Raw genomic sequence first — 20,843 nt, forward strand, 5'->3', positions numbered from 1 at the left:
CCCCTCCAAAACTCAAACAGCGCGTTTGTTTGACGGCAGAGCTGTCAAATGAACCTGCGATTGTTGAATTTTTGAGATTTAACGTAAGTTTTCCTGCTACCTTTCCTTCCCATTCTCAATTCATAGCATACAAACTCTGAGTCATACTATCACTTCTTGCGCATTTGTGCGAAGAAAGTTACAACACTGAAGTAGTAGGAAGCTGACGTAAACTTCTTGATAGTCTCCTCTCATCCAATCCTGAGAGGTCAAACCATCCCTAAATGCCCATCTACAACAGTCTATATTCGAATCTTGCACGTCAAGGTTTTGCAAAATCAGTCACTCACGGTTACGCTCAATCAGTCGTCGCCGCAACCCATCCTCAAACTTTAGCAAACCAGAACCGATCTGGTCGAGGATTACAACGTCGAACTAGCAAGCTTGGCCATCTACCTACTTATACCTTTCAAAATGCTTTCCACACAAGCTCCAATTCGACTGGTACGACCGTCGTGCAGGATAGACCAGAAGGTTTAGAAATATTATCGGATGCCTGGAAGGCAAATGAATTAGCGAAGGAGGAGAAGAAAGCTCAATTCCCAAAATGCATCGAATGGAAACCAGCTTCTATTCAGGTAGATGGAGAGGGAAAGAGCAATGTTGTTGCTAGTGATGCGACGAAGGATACCCCTAAGCAGGTCGAGAGATCTTACAGTACTAGTGCGGTAGATGATATCAAGCAAGTTCATTTTGAGGCTGAGGAAGAAGCTGCCTTGGCAAAGATTGATGCGGCGATTGAAAAGGAAATTCAATCGAGAGAGAATCAAGCTGCATTCGAGGCGGAATTGAGTGTTGTTGCAGCACGTGTACCGACACCTCCTATTGCGCCAGTTCAGTCACCTGCTCTCACAGTCGAGACGAGCTTTGAGAAATCGGAACTTTCGCGATCGCCTGCTAGCTCTGCTACATCAGCCACCTCAGCTTCCGATCTTCAATCATTGAGCTATGCCGAACACCTCACCAAACTTGCGGAAGGCGGCAGACATGCTGAAATTCCCGCAGTATTTGAGGCTATGCTTGTCGGTGGTATCAAACCAACGGCAACTGCATACAACGCTCTTCTTGATGCCGCTATTCATCTACCTGCTGATCAGATTCAAATCGTTCCAAAGGCACTTGACGTTTATTCTGATATGCTTAGACGAAAGGTCTCGCCGGATACTGCGACATACAACACACTTATTAAATTGATCGCTTCTCGATCCATTACTGTAACTTCATTGAAACGCACATTGGAAGAGAAACGTGTTAGATTTGGCGGAATGGAAGAACCTGGCAAGTTTATGTTTGCTTCTAATGAACTGGAGTTTGCTATCCTTGCCGAAGATGACAGGTTAGATCTTGCCGTCAGGTTGTTTGATGCATCAATCTCGTACCACACGGATCGTTCATTCCCAGCAGAGACTTATCATCAGCTCATATCTGCCTGTGCTGATGCTGGCCGAGTCCCAGATATGGTACGATTGTATGAACATATGGAGACTAGCAAGGTGGTACCATTGGCTGCTACTTTTCCACACATGATCAAAGGGTTTACCAAATCAGGTGATTTAAGTAGTGCTGTCGAATGTTACAATGAGTACAAAGAGTTGGCCGTGGCAGATGATAGCGGCAAACTTCAACTGTCTGATCGTCAAGACGCACAAATCTACGCCTCTGTTGTTAGAGCTTACGTCACTTCCGATAAAATGGAAGGTGCCATGAAGTTTTACAACAGAATTGTTGAAGGATACGGAGAAAACGTTGAGGCCTTCAGAGATGTACTTATTGATGAAGGTTTTGTCCAGGGTCTTCTTGAGCGCAACATGTTGACTGATGCTCTTAGCTGGGCTGAAGGTCTTCAACCTGCCACCAAGTCTATGGTAATGAGCACAATCTCAATGCATGCTGCCGACAAAGGAGAAAGATCTGTTGCTGTCGCTGCTTTCTCTCACGTCAACCCCGATCCAACTATTGCTAAGCCAACTATGGCATTGTTGGCTTTGAGTGTTCGCAGTGGTGATGTTGCTGCAGCTCAAAGATATTGGGGTATCCTCACTGCCGCGGAAATGCCTGTGTCATCCGCCTTCATTGAACCAACTGCCATGTTCGCTGTGGCTATGATTGGCTCCGGACAGGTTCTCGAGGGTCTCACACAATCCGAACAAATGTTTTCGAGAATTAGAGAATCTGCTATCGATGTAAATTCTCACCTGGCTGATGAGATTGAAGAAGGTGTTGAGTTCATTGCCCGATTCATGAAGTCACATGGTATTGTCGATCCCCGCGACACAGCAGTGGCCGAAGCTATGTATCAACAAAGCTTTCAACCTGCTGTATATGTTGCACCACCTACATTCGAGGATACTTTTGATCCATATGCCGCTTCTACCGATTTCAAAGGCTCAGCTCTTATCGCTGATGAACTTGAGAGAGGTGCTGGTCGTGGTAAAGCATCTAAGCTTAATGATGCCATGGGAAGATTCAGAAATATGCGTCGCGCTGGTCGTCATCCTAGATACATTACTTATGCTAAGCTAATCTCTGCTGCTGCTCGCGAGGAACGAATGCCTTTGGTCAATGATATTCTTGGTATGGCCCGATCTGATGTACCCTTACTTGTTCAATATCCTCTCGTTCGATATGGTTGGGTTTCAATTCTCGACGCTATGGTCGGTGCTTGTCTGACTCTCGGAAACCGCAACCTCGCTGCCCAATACCATCAAGAACTTCTCGACATGGGTGCTGCACCAACAGCGAACACTTTCGGTCTTTACATCACCACTCTAAAGGAATCAACCAAGACTTTTGATGAAGCTTCAGAAGCCGTCAAGATCTTCCACCGTGCTAAGACTGAAGGGGTTGAACCTTCATCCTTCTTGTATAATGCTCTCATTGGTAAACTCGGAAAGGCTCGTCGTATTGATGATTGTCTCTTTTACTTTGCCGAGATGCGCGCTCTTGGTATTCGCCCAACAAGTGTTACTTATGGTACAATCGTCAATGCTCTTTGCCGTGTTAGCGATGAAAAGTTTGCCGAGGAATTGTTCGAAGAAATGGAAGCTATGCCAAACTACAAGGCTAGACCTGCTCCATACAACAGCTTGATGCAATTTTTCCTCACTACCAAGCGTGACAAGACAAAGGTTCTCGCATACTACGAACGAATGAAGTCCAAGGGTATTCAACCAACCAATCACACTTACAAGTTACTTGTCGATACTCATGCTACTCTCGAACCTGTCGATATGTCAGCCGCCGAAGCCATTCTTGATACCATTCGTAGCAATGGCGAGAAACCAGAGGCTGTACACTACTCTTCATTGATCCACGCCAAGGGTTGTGTTATGCATGATATGGAAGGTGCTCGAAAGGTTTTCGATTCCGTCATGACTGACTCCTCTATCCGTCCTCAAGCATGTCTCTACCAAGCCTTGTTTGAATCTATGGTCGCCAACCACAAGGTCGCTGATACCGAATCCGTTCTCGCCGATATGGCTGCTAGAGGTGTTGCAATGACTCCATATATTGCCAATACTCTCATTCATGGTTGGGCTAATGAGCGCAACATTGAAAAGAGTAAGTCGATATTCGCAACTGTCGGGAGAGAAAAGCGAGAGCCAAGTACATACGAAGCAATGACTAGAGCTTATCTTGCCGTTGAGGATAGAGAAAGCGCTAAGGATATTGTTCAGGAAATGCTTAGCAGAGGATACCCAGGAGCTGTTTCTAACAAAATTCTGGAATTGCTTGGTGGTGGTCATGTCGAAACTTCTTAAGTATCACTTGATCGCATTCGCTTAGTTTCGACACTTTAGTCTGTTCTTTGATTCCAGCTCTTCGACTCAAGTCTCTCGGTTGTCTCTATTTCGCACTTCACGATACCTCTTTTCTTTTGTTCAAGTATGTTATGATACCCGTGCAATGGCACATCCAAATGATGATGGTGGATTATGGGTATCAAGGTCTTGGTTCGCAGTTGAGCTTGCATGCTTGTATACACGCATTCTGCTTCAGCTGGCTGGTCAGACTTAGAATCTTCTTTTCCTATGTTCGTCTTATTAGATAATAAAATATCCGAATTCTTTTGAGGTTGTAGAGTTTTTATCGTTATAAGGATTCTACGATGTCGAGATCTGGATAATGGCGTTTTTGAGGGCATGGGGTGGAATTTAGTATGCTGTTTTTTAGCTACTGGTAGCATGGCGTTTTGGGGGCGAGGCGAGGGAATGGAATGGAATATATGGATGCATGGTGTATAGGACACGGATATGCATGCATCAAAAGATAAATCTCAACTCTCTATACAGAAACCAGAAGGTGGATGAGGGAAAGGAAGCGAGCGAGTAGTTATGATGGTGGATTTTTCCTTGGATGAAACCGGGAATCTACTGATCTACCTAGTTGGCTTGGCTTGGCTTGTCGATGATGATGATGATGATGGATATATTACAGACACATATCAGATATATATGTAATAATAAAATCAGAAAGATTATTAACATTTGTTTTTGTCGTTTGTTTGAGTGGGAGTGATGGTGATGGTGATGTGATTTTGATGTGATGTGATATTTAAGTAACATTGAAATTCGATCTCGATTAAATGATGGATATATATGATATGATATATTCTACTCGTACGTTATGTTGTACTATATTACATTATAGCTTCTCAGAATGTTAGATATTCCTTTGGGCGAAAGACATTGTTCCTGAATACACAATACCTCACTAACACTTGACGTCCGGTGCCTAATACCTTGCTGACATGTAATATCTATCATCTAACACCCACTACAAACTATCCAACCAAATCAATTAAAAAATCAGATCCCCCAGCGAAGAACCGGAAGAAGAGAAAAATCCGGACAAATCGATTTCTGGTTCTGGTTCTGTTCCTGTTTCGATATTGGTATCGATGTTGGTATACATTTGAGATTGTGATTGTGATTGAGATTGAGAATCAATTTTTGATGTCTTCGGGGTAGGTGTATAGTTGGAAGGGAGGGGAGGTTGGGTTTGAGGGTGAGATTGTGATTGCGATAGCGAAGAAGAGAAAAAAGACGAAATGTCGAGTTCTTGATAAGGACCTGTGGGATGGGAAGGATAGAGAAGGATGTTGGGATTTGGATGAGGATGAGGATGGGGTGGAGAGATCCATTTATTGCTGTTGGGGTTGGGATCCAAGAGGTTTGGGCACGCTGTGTTGGGGTGCGGAACTGGGATTGAGGAAGTGCGGGGTGCGATGTGCGGAGGCTCGGTTTCGGAATCGAGATCGAATTCGAGGGGTTCGTCCATGGCGATTGTGAATGTGTCGTTTGTGGAGTCGTTTTCGAGATTGGTGGCGAGGTTGTTGGTGGATGAGTAGCGCGTGGGAAGGGGGTTGAGGGGGCTGAGGGTCGGTTGCGAATTGGGGATGATGTGGGAGTGGGAGTGAGAGGTTTGGTAGTCGATTGGATGAGGTGGTGGGATTTTGATTTGAGGAAATGAACTGTCTGGAAATTCAAATTCAGAGTCTAAGTCTGAGTCTAGGGGTTCGTCCATGGCGATGTGGAATGTGTTTGTATATTCTTCATCTATGGGGATGGATTGGGTTGCCGAGAGAAGAGGTGTAGCGTTGTGTTTGGAGCCGGAGAGAAGATTTGTGGAAGAGTTGTGAGCTGATTGAGATTTATATCTCGTGTGTGATGGTGATATGACCCTGTAGACAGGGCTTCCAGTTGACTTGAGAGGTTTGGATGAATTTGATTTCATCTCGGTACTTGCATTATAACCCTGCTGCCTTTCCTCATCGTCGAGAATAATCGATCGTGAGCTAAACTGTGGTAGGCTCGAAGGCTTTGAGCCTTTTTCTATAGATTCAACAAATAAATCATCGTCTGAATCTTCATACAAAGAAACATCAAACGATATCTCTTCTTTCGTTACCGCGAATCGATCTTGAGGTTTTCGTGTTGGTGGAGGCGAAATCGAAATTCGAGGTTTCTTTATTCGTGTCCGGTCTTCAAGAACCATTCTATGTGGTGAAAAAGATCGTCTTCTGTTTTTGAGAATAGACTGTTCGAGTTCAGTCTTAGCATCAGATACCAGAGAAATCTCTGGTTCCATTGCATGCTTGACAACACATGTCAATAATCCCTTACCCTCACCCATCGGTCCATCTCCCCATGGTATTTCATAGCGTTTCCATCTCTTCGGACGCTTTTTGTTTAAATCCTCAACGCACCTGTCCACCCACTCCTTTCCAAGAGATGTGACGGCGTATAATGAAAACCACACATTACATGTTGATCCAGACTCCATATATATGAGATTATACTCGTCAATGTTCGATTCTCCATTCCGGTCAAAGGAAGCTAGAGACCGTGTGAGGATGATTGGGACGATGTAGTCGAGATATTTATTGATCCCCCAATCAAACTTTTCCAACAAAAAGGGTTGTAGTTTCCTCTCATCAATCCTCCCACTCCATACATTCTCCTCCAGTTTTTCCAGTCTCTCAACGGAAGAAATACCAGGTGACTTATAGAGACCTAAAATTCTTTCATCCGGAAAATTCCAAGGAACACTAACTCCTGTATTCGAACCCACAAAATGTTTCCGCAATTTAGTTCTCCAAATCTCAAGATCCTCTGATGTTTTCATCACCTCAAAAAGTTCCTTTGCAAATCCCAATTCAACAGCCTTACTTGCCTTCCATACTCCACAACCATGCAATCCCTTCCCATAGTCCCCTCCCCTCAACAACACAAAAAGTAACCAACCCTCTCTATCAAACCCCGGATGTTTACTTTGAATAATACTCGCTCTATAAAGCACCACCTTATCCAAATCTTTCATCCCACTCCTCTTCACTGTCCACCCTCCATGACCTTTCCCCCTTTCCTTCTTCTCTCCGTTCTCCTCCCCTTCATCACTATAACAAAACCTCATCAAAACCCCACACCCAAACATCAACGCATCACCATCCTCCGTCCAAACGCAATCCACCATCCCTCTCCTCTGCAACACCGCACATTCCGCTTCTGCCTCCCCAGGCGCCTCATGCCACTTCACTCCTAGAAGTCTCAAACAGTCTTGCAAAACTTCGCTTTTATACTTCCACACTCCACATCCTTTGGCGCCATATTTCTCACCAGGCTTGTGAGGACCATCTGCTACGAAAACCAGCTGGATGTTTAGCTTCAAGAGCCGTAGAACGACAGATATAAGATTTCGTTCGTTGAGATGGAGATTGGAATATTCTGAGATTATTCAGTATCAGATTTAGAATCTACAAATATATAAATGAAGTTTAAATCGCAAAAATACCTTGACAAAGTTTCGCTTTGTTACTAATATATAATTTATGTCTCCAAGTTGCCTCATCAACCGCTATTCTCAATGGTCTTTTATATTGCTCGAAATGTTGGGTTGCAAATTCGGCAAGATTAACAATTTCTTTGCAATTGGAGATGAAATCCCAGAGTCTAGTTGATACATGATGTGTTAGTGATGCTTGCATGTGTTGTGACCGGTAAGAAGCAAACAAAAGCTTACCCAGGAATACCCATTTTGGATTTTGGAGAGAGAGAGATGTGCACAGGGAGATGGTGGGGTGGATGAGCTAGCTTAATGAGGCATGTGAGTGGGTTTCGAGGTCGCCGGCCTTTAAAAAGATCAAATTTCAATCAATATCAATGTCAAAACTTGAGTTGGTTTTCACGAGTAAGTAGGATTGGGTTTTCATGAAGGTGTAAGATCGGTTTGAATTATTGAGATAGGGGAAAGACATGGAAATTCCATTTCTTTATTCGAAATCCGTATCCCTCTAATATGTAAATAATATTTCTATCACAAAATATATCAAGCCATTTCAATATTTATGAGACAACTGACGGATAAACTTCAATTCTATATGATTGGTTATTTGATCAAAATATCAATACAGTAGAGCTAAACTTGTCACTAGCAACATTCCTGAGGAGAGTTGTTTTGTCGGCATTGCTTTTTTTTCGAATCGACCATTCAAGGATCTGGATACACGGGAGTGCAATTCGTGACCAAGGATATACGAGTACTCCGCTCATATATTTCTACTATATGATATAATCTGCGAAGGCACTCGTAGTAGTCGATATCACCATTAAATCTTTTGTAAGTATTATACAAGCTATGTGCAGCACATGAATGTCAAATCAAAGGATTATAAGCAAAACCAAAACAGCTCCTAATACTGTTCACTCAAGCAATTTGCGCCACATGATATTAAGGTATAATCATAAAGTCGTAAAGTCGTAAAGTCGTCAAATGGATGAATCAGAAAAAAATCCATCAAAATCGTCGTCCTTAATACCCGGAGGAAGAGGTTTGTTAGCGAGTAGTGAGACTTTGGAGATTCTGTGTGCATTTGACGATGCGCTATGAATGGGCTTTTGAGCTGCTGGTGTAGATGCTGGCTTAGAAATATCCGAGCCGAAATGCCTAAGTCGAGCTTCACGGATGGTATCTAGTTGTGAATTTTGTGATGAGATTGGGGTAAAGATGTGATTGCGAGCACTGGCAGTGGGTGTCTGATTCTCTTCGTCCGAGGAGTCATCGAGTGTGAGGTCGATGGTTGTACCCGAAGACTTGTTTGTATCTCTCAGTTGAGGGTGTTTCAGACTTCTATCCAATTCTGGCAACTTACGTGTTGGATTCTCCTTGGTAGACGAAGAAATACTTCGAGCTTGATGTGAAACTTGAGAGTGTGTGGATGCAGATTCTGTAGAAGCTTTGGCAACTGACCTAGGTTCTGATATCTGCTCTGATGTACTTTTAGCCCTCTTTGGTGGTGGCTGTTGATGCAGCGAAGAAACAGTGTTGGTCGGAGCTATTGGCGACCCAGCACGTTTTTTACCTTTGGAAATTATCTCGGGAGACACCACAATTTCATTGCGCTCAGAGGATGGTGTAGCTGGTGGAAGAGCTTGTTTAGTCCCATGTTCAATAATACACGCCAGCAAGTCCTCACACTTGACCATCTCAGTGACTGGTGCTACTTTCCCGCTCCGACCTTGATTCGTAAACTCATGTCTCCAAGCTTGTACGTCCATGAATGTTACCGCAGATAGTAGCACCTCTACATTCTTCTGTAGGACGGGCGATTTCTTCTTGGTAATGACATTAAGTTTATAGCAGTTGTTACTCGCTTCTTGCCCTGGCTGTGTAGATGCAAGAGAACGGACGAGAAGGATGGGTATGATATACTTGATGTATTCAGCTACCCAAAAATTGAATATCGGAGCGATGAATCTTTGTAACTCCATCTCGTCAAAAGAGGGGTTCCAAAACTTTCCAATATCGCTCATAATTCTCTCGGATGAGACTAAAGGCTTGTTATAAAGCCCAACAATGCGAGTGTCCGGAAAGTTATCTGGTACGTCGATTCGTTTGTTGATGCTTGTGAGATATTCGCGAAGTCTGTTTCTCCAAGTTGGAAATCGCGCGTGAGATGCGCTGCAAAGGTCTTCGCCAAAAGCTTCCTTCGCAGTCGCTATTTGTAACGCTAGAGTAGCGCCACAGTTTGTAAGACTTTTGCCGTCTTTGCTGTAATCACCCCCCTTCAAGACAGCGAATAACACAAGACCATCTCGAGTCAAGCCTGGAAATTGTTTTTGTATTTTATCTGCTCGATAAACAATGATGTTGTCGAGGTCAACTTCTCGCCTTGTCTCATCAGATTCGTTGACCCAATCTTGATTGTTTCCAGGCCTCTTTACTTTGGGTTTCTTAACATGGCAGAAGCGTATTAGAGATGTGCACCCGAACATGAAAGCATCCGAGTCTTCTGTCCAGACGGCATCAACCACCCCACGGCTTTGCAAAGCCGCACACTCAGCCTCGGCTTCACCGGGTGCTTCATGCCATGTTACGCCTAGGGAAGTCACTGTCTTTTTGAGGAGTTTGTCATCCTGTGAAAGATATTTGTACCATGGCGATTGCCCACCATATTTCTCTTTTGGTCGATTACTGCCGTCCGCGACAAAAATCAATTGGATATTCAACTTAAGAAGTTTCAAAATCTTGTAGAAAATGTTCTTCTCGTTTGGGTTCGCAGGTGGGACCTCTGGGGACAGACTAAATATTAGCGGAGGATATCAATGTCTGATTCGGCATGGTGAAGGAAGATATACTTTTACGAATGGCTTCCACTTCCTTTTTATCTAAATAACACTTAAACTTCCAGATAGAAACATCGACTGCAATTCGAAGGGGCCTTCTTTCCCTCTCAAAATGTTGGGCAGCAAACGCAGCAGTTGAGATGTTCTCTCCGATTTCAGCTTTGTCGAAAAGCTGCCAGAGTCTGGAGAAAGAATGTTAGTTAGCTGAGATTAGTGAGCCATAGTAAAACATAGCTTACTCTGGTATACCCATCCTGTATGAGCTTAATCTAGTGACGAAGCCAGGGTAGGCAGTGCAATTTATCAATCAAGACTAATTCATGCAAGGAAACTTGGATTGTAAGGAGAATATTGGGTTCGGGTCGCGTCGCGTATCTACTCATTGGTAATTATTGCAATCACGTCTCAATCAGGCAATCACGTGCGTTTCGCTCGTATTCACTATCTTGGTGAAGAAGCACTATCCATTCGAAAGGCTCAAGCCATTGAAACTTCTCAAAACTACCTTTGTATTCTTTGATCGATTAAGACAACAAAAATCATTTCCCGAATGGTGTTTGCTAGGTAACAGAAGCCACCACCACAACAAATACTTCCCCGACGCACGCCAGAACTAAAACTGCTATGCCGCCAGTGGGTGACTGACGGGACACTCCTCAACTTTCGGAAACTTTAACAAGTTCATTCTTCAATTGCTTGATATCAGAATTCATCTTTTCATTGTTCAATCTCCAATGAATCATTGGAATAATCTCCAAGATATACGAATTGATATATCTAGGTATGAAGAGATATTCCCAAGTCCATTTTTTGCAATGTCCGTACACCCACTGGTGCACCGATCGCAATTGCTCGCCTCAAGAACTGGGATTCGTGTTGCGATAGTTGGTGGTGAAACCTCGTAATGCTTCTCATTCATGCACATATCCAGTTGACGAGTAATTTGAGAGGTCATGAGAGACCTCAGTCGGAGCAGGCTTGGAGCCACAGATATGGACAATACATATGTTCGGTACACCAACACCCGCTCCTGTTGAACAGACGGTGTGTGATACATCTTTAGGACTTCGTCCGGTGGAGTCTCCATAAGATCTTCTGAAAAGATCAACACTACTGGTTTGCTATCGATTAGTCTCAGAAATCATACTCTTAAGCAAATATCTAGCTGCTGTTTCGGCTAAACAACACAATGCATGGCATAACAGAATGCTCACAGTATCTAGTTGCTTCAACTCGAACGACAAAGAAAGAGCTGGCTCTGAAAGATACTGACTGGCTCCAGTGATTTAAAGAAGAACAGCACAGACCAGGATGTTACTTTGTAACAATTTTCTGATTCTAGATTAACTAAGCTTTGCACAAACGAAGGCTGCAATAAAGACATGTATTTCGTGATACTACTTTCTTCTCACGTATTTGAAAACCACATCCTGCGGCCTATTAACCTGCAACGTCAATTTCGGCGAACTATCCTCCAAAATTTCCATCAACCTCCTCCTCGCATCCTCCTCTGTCTCCCCCTCTCTCTTCACAATCTCCACATTCCACTTCCGGAATATTTCATACAGTACGCCGACAAATTCAACTTGTGACATTTTCATACCGGGGCAATAGCGAGGGCCATGGGACCAAGCAAGAAATGTGCCCTTGGGAGGTTCTCGAAAAGTTTCTTTATTTGAAGTGGGAGACGTTTCGATCCAGCGCGAGGGCCGGTAATCTAATGAATCTGCACCCCATATTGAGGGTAAAGTGTGGATTACGGTGGTGTTGAGCAGCACTTCTGTTTCGGGAGAAAAGTTGATGTTTTTGATGGTTTGTGCTTGTGGTGTTCGGCGGGATATAGTAGGGACTAACGTATATAGACGGAGCGTTTCGTACTAATTTCAGGTAAATATGAAGTCAATTCCAAGTGTCTAAAGTATTCGGCTTCAAAATGAGTTTGGGATTTTAATACATACCATTAGTGCTAGAGAGCGAGTAAGAAGAGGAAAGGTGGTAGAGTACTCGGAGTCGGGATACAACTTTTCGACTTCGTCGATCTCGGCGATGATCCAATTTTGCAATTCTGGATAAAGTGCTAGACACATGACAGCATACGAGAGGGTATTTGCCGTGGTATCGAATCCTCCGATGGTCTGTATCTGATTAGAACTGTTCCGGGCGATTCTCAAACGAACTCATTCTGAACTTACCATAGCGAATAAATTTCCAGTAACGTCTTCATTTGATAAATAAGTCGACGTCTTTGAGCGTGAAAGATCCTTACTCTGATCGGCAATTCTCACCAGGGAAGTGAGGAGAGAATTCTGAGAACTCGGAGAACGTCTTTCTTTGGCTATGCTTTGGTTCAGGTGAAGGGGAAACTCGGCTTTGGCAATACCCATTTTCTGTACGGCAGTCGGCATGTACTTTAAAGTTAAGTATTTCGTAGGTATGAACACCGTAGCAAATAGATTGTGTACAATAGTCAATAAACACGATATGAATGTTGTTTCAAATCCTTCTGGGGGTGTTTTCGCGTTCACAGCTTCCCCCCAAGATTGACGGGTGCCAAAGCAAACGAATGTAATCACATTGATAGTGATAGTCCTCAAGCCTTCGAATGTGATGTTGGTTGAGCTTGATTCATCGTTTATAGATGGCTTTGACAATGTAGAAACCATATCTCGAGTTTGTGTTAGAGATTCATTCCAAACTTCTTTCATGATTCGCTCATTCAAAGCAGGCGCTACAATTCTTCGATGTCTTTGCCAATCTTCTCCTTCTGAAGCACTTATATTTGGCCCCCACACATCCATTACCCCTACATCCGAGTTAGCTTTTGTATTTGCTCGATACAGATAAGAGACAGCACCCACGGAGAGCAATTTCATTTTTGGCAAAATCTTTTCTTCTTGTTAAAGCCTCCTCAGCTACTTCAGCGTCTCCGACATAGACTGTGTTTTTCCCAGGTGTAACAAGAATAAATGTATTACCCCATTTTTCATGGACAAAATACTTGCAATAATGTTCCCATGCGGGGATTGTTATCTTAACCCTATCGAAGATGAATTGAGGCAAAACTTTTGATAGACTCGAATAACCGACAGTTGCACAAATGATAAGCCTATAAATGATTATGTTTGAGAAGATGAGGTGACAACAGTAGGGCAGCAATCACTAACCATAATGGATTTGCCGAACCCCATAAGCCAAATTTTATAGGCAAGCCGGAATTTTTCGCAGCACGATAATTACTTGGCAGAGCAGATAGATACCATATTGTGAAAGCTAGAATCAGCAATAGTGAGGTCAAGAGTATACCCATTTTTCGATGTCTATCTTGAAGATTGTTGACGATTGACTTTATCAGATTCTGGGAGGGAGTGCAGTTCATATATATATGTGTCGGTTGCAACCACCACTATGTTCAACATGACCTTACTTGGTTGGCACTTGCTTGCATACATAGATCTGTATCCTAGTATTTGCGGGACCATAAAACCCCAGTAGGACATCGATAACATAAAACAGTTGCGGTAGTCCATCGCTAGGAAGCTTCTGATGGTCCAAGAAGTGACTTCGGTTGCTAACCGATGCAGTTTCTGGAGATTTTAGTGTGTACAGTAGTTTCGTCGATCTCGTTCATTCTCAACGGGTTTTAAATACAGCCATTAAATTCAATGCGAGATGAATGTCACCAGAAAGAATAGTACCAAAAACAATTAGAACATCTGTTGAATTGCCCCAGAAAAAGCAAACAATTGAAGAATTGATTGCGGACGTAATCTTGTTAGGGATAAAACTTACAGGGTCGGTTGGGTAAAGTATGGCTAAATACAAAAGATGTGTTTGAATTGGCCAATCAAATCTCTTCCGGAGATCAGTCCCAAACCCTCGGTATCGACACACCATTTTGAATATCCCAATTCAGATTTGACAATCGATTGACCTTCCTTTTCGCTTGAAATCCGTTTTGATATCGTATCTCAATACATATTTGAAGCAATCCTTTGAAAGTTCAGAGCCCGATAGCATTTTTAATGTCTGTCTTGGTGTGCGGATTGCGTGAGACAGATGTAAACTATCTCTTAGAATTGAATTCTCCCCCTCGTACGTCTTCTGTTCATCTGACAAGTGGAATTCAAACCGTATAAGCACATTCGAATTTGATCATAAAACTATATCAGATCGTGAATTTCTCAGCTCAGAAGACCAGAACCATTCCCTAAGAAAAACCAAGAAAAGGTACCATAATACGTTCGAGGATTTTCGCCTGCAAACATTGGGTTCTGATGCTAGAAGTGATAGCAAGTGCCTTTTCAGCATATAATGTGTATTTATCGTCAATCCGAGTTGGATTATATCGATCAGTCGAGTCTTATAACCCATCTCCAAAGGCACCATTCTTTCACTGGAGTGTCCAACAAACTTCTTGATGAAATCATCCAGTATACCTTTCCAAGAAATTTCAAGGGGCTGGCATCAATCTTCTAGAAGTGTGTACCATGTTATTTCACATTCAGTGCACTCTTTCACAACTTGACTTAGTTACTCCGACAACTTTGGTGACCACGAATTTAGGGATAGCAAATCTGGTGATAAGAGAGCTAATGGTCGAAATGGCACCACCCTTAAAATAGCACGGGATGTGACAACCCGTAGTGCTATTGGACCTTTTGTGGTAAGTCACATTGAAAACGCCAATTTCAGCACATATACTTTTCGACCCCATTACGTATTTCGATTCCAATATGTGATCTCTGATGATACAGAATCTTGCTGTTTGGCTGTGATAACATCGATTGGCGATTCTCCTCGGATCGAGTCAACAGTTCTCAGTTTGAAGGCATTTCGTGCCGAAATCGAGAAAGATGTAAAGGAAGAATAGTATCCATAAGATGTTCCTGCTTCTTTCTTCTTACTCTTCTACCGAACGTAACTAAGCTTAAAATGGTAATCTGTTGAAAAATATGTCACAGCCTATAGGCTTGTTCATAACATTCTAGCCAAGACTACGTAGACTCTTGAGACGAACACTCGTTTGCGGCTTGCCCAAATCAGAGAAACTCAAACATCTATCAAGAGTGATAAGATTGTCTTAGAGAATATTTTAGCGTTCCCGTCTTTGTCGCTTGTCTGCTCTTACCTACAGTTGATGCTGTCCCCAAGTTTTGACTCGAAGACCCATGTCGCGATACTTTGGAATCCCTTGGGACGATCCCTCTCTTTCGTTGTAATATCGATGGTATAGCTCTTGCGAGTTTCCTCCAGCACAATCCTGTTCTCAAGATACATTGATCGCATCTAGACGGAAGGACAAGCTTATGGCAGGGTAATAATGCGCAGCTTTCAGCGACTGCGAACTTTTAAATTGCCACTAAAAATTGTGATGCGTGATGTTAAATTCGCTTCCGAGATAGATCAAACAACGGAATGCTAGGGACCATCCATTGGTGGTCTTGTATCGAATTGTGTTTCCCGGCTGTTATTCCTTTGACAAGGAAATAGCAAGCGTAAAAGAGCATTCGGCTTTTTTCTTCACCACTTCGCCGCCAAGAAGGGTTCACCATCACCCGTTTTTCAAGAAGTTCATCTTTCCTGCCTTTGATATGCAAATGATATATATAAGAGGGAGAATGCGCACAGCTTGCTTAAGAGACGAAACAATTGAAAGCAGTGTTTCAATTGGGACATTGGACTATATTGCATAGACGTTTAGTATGTTCAGTGAAGATGATGATACTTTTGGTCGAGGTACTGCTGAGAGAAAGGGCGTGGGAGAAGGACATGTGACATGAGATCCTAGTGGGCTTTCGGATAAACCTCAAGGAGAATCCCCTGGTTATGTTAATTGAATATGAATTGGATCTCTCCTACGAAAAGTTAACGAGAAATCTGAGGCATTTTTATGAATTAAGGACTTTCGGCGCAGTACGAACGTGATATGCCACACTGTCTAGTGTTTGATCAGAACTATCTACCTTAATCACAACATCTCAAAATAAGCTAGATAATTCGAAACAGAGGGTCGTTCGAGAATTGGGAAGAGGCAGTGAATACTATTATTACTTGTCCATGCAGGGTAGGAAACTCCTGTCAATCTATCCATTCCATATGGCCGAGGCAAGGTACTGTCTGTTCAACCGGGGATGATGCATATACACCAACGTTCGAATCTGATTCTAGATGTACAAGAGGCCATAGCGGGCGCAAAGCCTCTCACATAATAAATCATGATACAAATATTCATTTTGTGACCGTGGGCATCTTAGTTTCTAACCAAGCTTCATCGGCATATGTAATAATATCCTGATGTGAGTTGTGTAGAAATCGATCTCTCAGGCAGGGGAAATATAATTCATCCGAAGTCTTTCGTTTCTCACAACCGCTAGTCAACGTATTTGTCTTCGGCAAAATTCGATATAAAACATAGTCTGTCTGGGCAGTGTAAAATCGAACACGAAGAAGGTCTCAGCCTTATAACACGATACACGGCACTTGGTCAAGAGAGTCATATTCAGATACTTGAAAGACGACATAGCAATCACCTCATGCCCGGGTTTCCGGCGTGTGGCCTCACTCCTATTCCGCGCTTACATAACCCAGTCTTCGTAAGTTCGTATCCGACAAGAATTAACTAGCGGCGGCAGTGCGAGATTCCACTGCATTTACGAGCATCGCCGCACTTGAAATTTTACATTCGAGTTTCTATTATTTTCATAAAATCCACCTGGTGATCGTACTTACCTACTTACACGTTTCCGAACACTTCTCGTTCTTACGCACATAAGAACGGAACTTCCCATTCTTAGTATTTTCCGACCCCTCCAGGACTTCAGACGGGATTTATATTCGTCCGAATGTAAACCCCGTCAGTTGAGGATTACCAACACCATGAGGACACGACAGAAGGAAAATAATCCTACATGTGCCTGCATATCAGATGATTTCTGGGCGCATGGCGATCTCGTGGCATTGCATCGTGGCATGACATGTTCCCCAATATCTGAGCCACGGTCCCCAGATCAAACCATCAAACCATCAAAACGTTGCGAACAGTCCAAACTCGGCGTCAAATTTGACGTTATGGTCTTTGGGGGCGGACGACGAAACGTCCTTACATTCTCCGTTTAAGTGATGATAACAAAAAACAAGTTGTTTATTCGATGGATCTTGATATTGACTCTCCTAGCGTCTCTAGTTTATCTCCGCCAACCAATGAGCATCAGAAACCCCTCCAAGTGCATGCAAGAATGCCTGTTAGAAAACCGGATCTACGTATTACGGACTCGGACTCGGACTCAGCCTTATGCCGATCCGTAATCACGCACGTAAAAAAATTGACGTGAACCCCGATCGAGAAATTTGCTACATTTTTTAACTTTGTTCTCGTGGTAAGTTTCTATTGAGTCTCGAGTCTTGACCGTTTGGATACTTAGGCTACAATGAATCAGATGGAATTGCGCAGGTGGATTGTATTCCTGGTTCCGCCTTGGTAGATGGTACGGTGAGTCAATTGTATTTATATAATATATGTATCAGGGTGCTCCCACCCGACAGATTGTTCACAAAAAGCTTAATCACATGCTTGTTACATTGAAATACACGAAACATACCTGCTACAACTTTTTCCGTCAAGAGTTGAATCATCTTCGTCGCAATGGGAAATACACATTCGCATCATCGTCAACATGAATCGAGACACGATTCAAATTCTCGATTTCCACACAAGCGAACCTCGAGGACAAACTCGGAACATTCAAACAATTCAACATCCACCTCATCTACCTCGTCTCCATCAGTATCACGCTCACACTCCACTCGATCTCCTTCATCGCCGCGAAAGTTCTTGGGTCGTCATTCACTCTCATTAAATGATTCACATAAAATACGAGAACAAACCATGCAAGAGCCGGAAAAAAGACCTCCGATTAGAATTGGATATCCTTATTATGAGGAAGTTACTCTGTTGGCTGAGAAGAAAGAGAAGAAGCATAAGAGGCATAGTTTGAGGGGTAGATGAGATCGTAGTTATCTCACCACTTATTCGGGGCTGGTTATCAAATTCCATCGCTGGATTGATGGAGAAAAGGCGACGGAGAAGAAAACACACAATGAATTCTATGAGAAAGGAGTATTTTGATATTTGGGAGACGGGAGTACAAGGAGATGGATATTCCCAGGACAGAGGATTGAGACATCGGATGTTATATTGATACCCAACTTATTTGTGCATTTTTTCGGCGTTCAATATATCGATAGGGCGTAAGACAGAGAGTCATGGAATATGGCATTCTATTTGTACAAACTTGAAACTTAAAGAAATTCAAACAATCATCTAACCAACTCCACTCTGATCTCCCAAGAATGTAATCCTCCCTTATCATTATGAGTATCTTGAGATTAAAACACCATTGCGCCCCTTCTACGAAACATGTATACATCGCACCGACCCCCAACACCCTATGACCGATGATCCCCAAGCCGTCTCTGTTAAATCTCAAAACATATCCGAAGGGCCAACAGGGACTTGCAGTAACGCTAACAATGCAGCGGCAATCGTAGGACCCAGTGCTGTAACAGCCCTAGGATTAAAAGTGATAGTCCAGACATTATTTATCGTGCATCCAGATGCGATAGGAACGCCATCAAACCTGTCGATTAGAAACGTAAACGCATCACCAGCGCCAGTGATTGCTTCAGTAGCATGCCCTCCAAGCATATCACGAGCATATTTAATATTAGCTCCTTGAGAGCAAAGCTTGCTGACAACGACATCTGTATCATCGACTTTCGAAACCTCATCACCAATCGCTTTATAAAGAAATATTGGCATCTTTGGGGTCCCATAGATACCCATTTGACCGGTGATGGCCAGGACATCCTTTGCAATACTGGTAAACAGGGTTGACAGTCCATTATCAAGATATAAACCTATGTCTTGTCCAAGAAAACTTGCAATGTTGCTACCTAAACATTGAGTTGATGCTTTGTAAAATTTAGAAGCCGTTGATGGGACAAGGTTTTTGAGGAGATATTCTTTCAATTCTGGGTAACCATTGGTGAGACCGATAACTCCAGCGGGAATCAAACCGGTGAAGAGACCTTTGTTAGAGGAGAGCATCACAGATGTAATATTGGGTACAAGGCCACCCAAAGCAGTTCCCTTGAAGTTAAGCTCAGGTGCGTAGGAAGGTTGAAGTTCTGCTGCCCATTCAGAAGCCAGAGATCCGCCAGAATACCCCCACATTTGATACTCGGCTTGAGATGAAATGCTAGTCAGATCCCCAGATGACAGAGCCGCACGAACAGAATCAAGAGTCGCTTGACCAGCTTGTATACCAGAAGTGAAGGCTGATTGAAGACCCTCGTAATCAGGAAGATTGACTATCCACCCTTGATTGAGAGCAGCAATGACCAGCAAGGTCTCAGCCGCACCAGAGCCCCCATTTTTTAAACTTGACCCCAACTGTAATATGTAAGATGGTGCACAATTCGGCCACGCAGCATCTGTCGCCATTTGGTAGGATAATAACCTCGATGAGTTCGCATTTTTTGGCACAATGATTGTTGTGACCGCTGCTGATGCATCCCCCAAGCTATCTGTCGTTCTATAGAGAAGTTGATATGCGGCCTTGACTTGGAATGGCATGACACCTCCAATTGAAAGATCGTCTATTGATCTGCTGCGTAAGATCGTACCCGGTTGAGAGTTTTCAAGTCCTGTTGGTGGGACATAAAAGGGATCATCTGTGGGAGGTATTGGGAGTGCACGTTGTAAAAGTTGATCACTGGTCGGGACTGCAATTGTGGTAGCAACCCAAAGGAAAATGTACCAAATAGCCGCGAAAATGAATCTCATATTTACAAGCGGTACACCAATGACTCAATTTGAAAGAATTAAAAATGAACAGAATTGTGACAACAATTGAAGAGATTGGAAAGCATGGCAAATAGAATACAAAGGTGCATACCGGCAGATTTATATGAGAACTTCATACTCAAGCTCTGCCGTTGGTGATATATATTTAGACACGTGAATACATGTTCTCAGTATCCAGCCTCTGAGCACAATTCAAGGGCACACGAGATATGAGTCTTGTGTAGAATTCGCATTGTGCAGATGGACGGCCATGTTGCCCTTATACTTTGAACCGAGTTGTTTACTACTAGCTGATCGTACTTTGATCGGGTAGAAGACCCTTAACTTTTCGGAGATATTGATCATAGTGTTAGAGATTTGAACATCTGGGACAACCTTTCTTTGAAAATCTGCAAACTCGTTGTTCATTAAAGTTTGCGAGAGGATTGTGATGCGGCAAAGGGAGGTAAATCCGCACTTGAACAGGTAACTGCAGCGGGAATCCAGTCACGTGGAATTAACCTTAAAGAAAGTTAAGCCTTAACGACAGTCATTTGATTGTCACACTACGCTGAAGCGAAATGACCCAAGTTAGCTTTCGGTCTCGAGAAAAGAAGACGATCAACATTGATGCCACCTGAAATATAATTAGATTGTTTCTGGGTCACTTCAACGAGGCCAAGAAAAGCTTATAGGCTGCTCGCTCCCCAATGTCCAAACTCATTTTGAACACGATCAGACGATACCACAATACTTCAACGTCCAAATCAAAAATAAAAGCCAAACTAATTCTACTCCATTATCCAGGTTCGGATTGAACATCAGACTGTCGTTGG

At 43.0% G+C, this 20,843-nt stretch overlaps 4 protein-coding genes across 4 annotated transcripts; 1 reads left to right on the plus strand and 3 right to left on the minus strand.

Annotated features, from left to right (window-relative positions):
- Positions 1-263: 263 nt before the first annotated feature.
- Bfra_005985 (putative pentatricopeptide repeat protein) lies at positions 264-3,800 on the plus strand (the record flags this gene model as incomplete). Its single annotated transcript, XM_037336360.1, has 1 exon — positions 264-3,800. The coding sequence occupies one exon, from the start codon at positions 264-266 to the stop codon at positions 3,798-3,800; it is 3,537 nt and encodes a 1,178-aa protein (XP_037191570.1).
- Positions 3,801-4,839: 1,039 nt separating this feature from the next.
- On the minus strand, positions 4,840-13,470 carry Bfra_005986 (putative cytochrome p450 monooxygenase protein; the record flags this gene model as incomplete). Its single annotated transcript, XM_037336361.1, has 9 exons — positions 4,840-7,265; positions 7,333-7,461; positions 8,357-10,108; positions 10,176-10,335; positions 11,576-12,040; positions 12,122-12,298; positions 12,356-12,966; positions 13,022-13,269; positions 13,328-13,470. The coding sequence occupies 9 exons, from the start codon at positions 13,468-13,470 to the stop codon at positions 4,840-4,842; spliced, it is 6,111 nt and encodes a 2,036-aa protein (XP_037191571.1).
- Positions 13,471-13,793: 323 nt separating this feature from the next.
- Positions 13,794-14,057, minus strand: Bfra_005987 (uncharacterized protein; the record flags this gene model as incomplete). The annotated part of the gene is made up of 2 exons (XM_037336362.1): positions 13,794-13,931; positions 13,953-14,057. The coding sequence occupies 2 exons, from the start codon at positions 14,055-14,057 to the stop codon at positions 13,794-13,796; spliced, it is 243 nt and encodes an 80-aa protein (XP_037191572.1).
- Positions 14,058-18,645: 4,588 nt separating this feature from the next.
- On the minus strand, positions 18,646-20,007 carry Bfra_005989 (putative secretory protein; the record flags this gene model as incomplete). Its single annotated transcript, XM_037336363.1, has 1 exon — positions 18,646-20,007. One exon carries the CDS (start codon positions 20,005-20,007, stop codon positions 18,646-18,648), a length of 1,362 nt encoding a protein of 453 aa, XP_037191573.1.
- Between the last annotated feature and the right edge of the window lie 836 nt (positions 20,008-20,843).

Source organism: Botrytis fragariae (assembly GCF_013461495.1).
Source record: "Botrytis fragariae strain BVB16 chromosome Unknown tig00000075, whole genome shotgun sequence".
Taxonomy (NCBI): domain Eukaryota; kingdom Fungi; phylum Ascomycota; class Leotiomycetes; order Helotiales; family Sclerotiniaceae; genus Botrytis; species Botrytis fragariae.